This window comes from Callorhinus ursinus, unplaced genomic scaffold (assembly GCF_003265705.2).
Source record: "Callorhinus ursinus isolate GAN/ISIS: 27379988/994484 unplaced genomic scaffold, GSC_fseal_2.0 scaffold1484, whole genome shotgun sequence".
Classification (NCBI taxonomy): domain Eukaryota; kingdom Metazoa; phylum Chordata; class Mammalia; order Carnivora; family Otariidae; genus Callorhinus; species Callorhinus ursinus.
In genome coordinates this window covers 2,681-4,848 of record NW_027398538.1, presented here as the reverse complement: position 1 = coordinate 4,848, position 2,168 = coordinate 2,681, and the positions used below count along the sequence as shown (strand labels likewise).

Sequence of the window (2,168 nt, the reverse complement as noted above, 5' to 3'; positions counted from 1 at the left end):
GTGTGGTCTCTGTCCCTGTGGAACCCAGTGACTTGGAGCGTGGTTTGGACCAGAGTCCGCTGAAAGCTTTCTCTGGCCTTGGGTTGTGAGCAATGCATTGCCCTCTGGGGTGTATCTTCCAGCTTTCTGCATTTCCCTGGTTTCTGTGTGGGCCATAGGAGGAACCAGCCCTGTCCTGTCTGGGGTCAGGCTGAGGTGTCCCAGCAGGAACAGGGGTTTCGGCCCCAAGATTGTGCCCATCATTCCTAAAGTGGCCTCTCTGATTACGTCTGATCTGTAATCCCCCAGGCATTTCAATATCGAATAAGGGAAATTCTGTGTCCAATAAACACAGAAGAAAACGAGTCCCGTTTGAAAATAGGGGGGCAGGCACAAAGGCGCCTATTTGTGATTCCACGTACAGGAAACACCCAGGAAAGGAACAGAGAGAGAAAGCAGCTTAGGGGTCACCAGGGGCTGGGCTGGGGGAGAAATGGGCAGGGAGGCCTTCTGGTTCAGGGTGTCCTTTGGGGAAGCAGATATTGTGCAGCAATGTTCTGGGGTGCGGTGGCACAGCATTGGGAATATAATTAATGCTCCAGACTTGTCCAACAGAAAACAATTAATTTTATTTAAAATAAATAATAAACAGCGTAGAGGATAAGGAAAGATAATATAACAGTTAATATGTACCAGAGAGAAAGAACACAGGGGGAGGGGATGAAACAATCTGGCGGGGCATCAGGGTCGGGTGATGGAAATAAGGGTAATTGTACAAGGGGCTCTCGCCACGAGGATGTGGGCTCTGGTTGTGGTTCTGGGAGCCCTGCAGGAACAGGAGGAGGGGCAGGGCCAGATGCAAGAGCAGGGACAGGGGCCGGATCCACGGTAGGAGCTGGGTCATGGGCAAGTACAGGAGCACAGGCAGGGCCAAGGGAAGGGCCCGCAGCCCTGGAAAGCAGGGGAAGGGGCATTGGCTCTGGCAGGGGCAGGGACAGGGACAGGGACCCAGGCAGGGGAAGGGGCATCGGCTCTGGCAGGGGCAGGGGCAGGAATGGGGACACAGGCAGGGGAAAGGGCATTGGCTCTGGCAGGGGTACAGACAGGGACACAGGTAGAGGAATGGACAGGTGCAGGGGCAGGAGGTGGGTCATGGGCAGGAATGGGTGCACATGCAGGGGCAGGGAAACGGGTAGGGAAAGGGGAAGGAGCTGGGTCAGAGGCAAGCACCGGAGCAGAGGGAGGGGCAGGGGAATGGACAGTTGCAGGGGCAGAAGCCGGGACAGGGGCAAGAACAGGGACACAGGCAGGGGCAGGAGAAGGGGCAGGCCTTGGGTCAGGGGCCGGAACAGGAGCACAAGCAGGGGAAGGGGAAGGGGCAGGTGCAAGGGGAGGGACAGGGTCTGCAGCAATGGCACATACAGGAACCAAGGCAGTATCTGGGTCAGGGGCAAGGACAGGGGCACTGGCAGGGGTGGGGACGGGTCAGGATCCAGGGCAGGAGCCGGGTCTGGGGAAGGAGCAGGGCCACAATTCGGGGCAGGCGCAGGGGCACTGGCTCTGGCAGGAACAGTGGCAGGAACAGGGGCAGGCTCTCCGGGCACAGGTTCTCCAGCAGGCCCTTCCTGGTCGGCGTCAGGCTCTCCGTGGGCAGGTGCCGGGTCAACTGCCGGCTCCTGGTCTCCTGCTGAAGTCTCTGCAGGCACCACCCCTCCCTGCAGAGCTGCTGATGGAGTTGGAGCCGGCTCCAGCTCCTTCGGTCGTGGAACATCTGTGAGAGGAGAAAAGCTCACCCCCGTGCCTGCTCTCCTTGGGCCTTTGCAAGACAGAGCCCAGCGCAGGGCCTCCCAGAGAAGCCGCAGCCAGGAAGGAGCCCTCCCCGGGACGTCTCCCCGACTGCAGTCCACCCGCTGGGTGCTCTGCACACAGTCTTTGCTCCTGGCCCCACACCAGCCTCTCGGGGCTCCTCCCTGTGGCGCCAGCCCCGACCTGTCCCCACACACCCACAGGCACCCCGCCCCAGGCTTCTCATCCTCGAGCTCGGTCTCCGTCGGCTCTGTTCCTGGAGCACAATCCAGTCAATGACCACCAGGGACAGTGGTCTGGGTGGTGTCGGAGGCCTTCCCCCGCAATCCCCAGCACCTGCTCCTGGGGACCCCTGTGGGGTCACGCCCCAGGTCCCGGAAATG

General features: G+C 60.3%; 1 protein-coding gene across 1 annotated transcript; it reads right to left on the bottom strand.

The window, feature by feature from the left end:
- Positions 1–583: 583 nt before the first annotated feature.
- On the bottom strand, positions 584–2,164 carry LOC141372138 (uncharacterized; the record flags this gene model as incomplete). Its single annotated transcript, XM_073890640.1, has 2 exons — positions 584–1,750; positions 2,122–2,164. Coding segments are annotated over 2 exons (1,182 nt in total), but the record flags the coding sequence as incomplete, so codon positions are not given.
- Between the last annotated feature and the right edge of the window lie 4 nt (positions 2,165–2,168).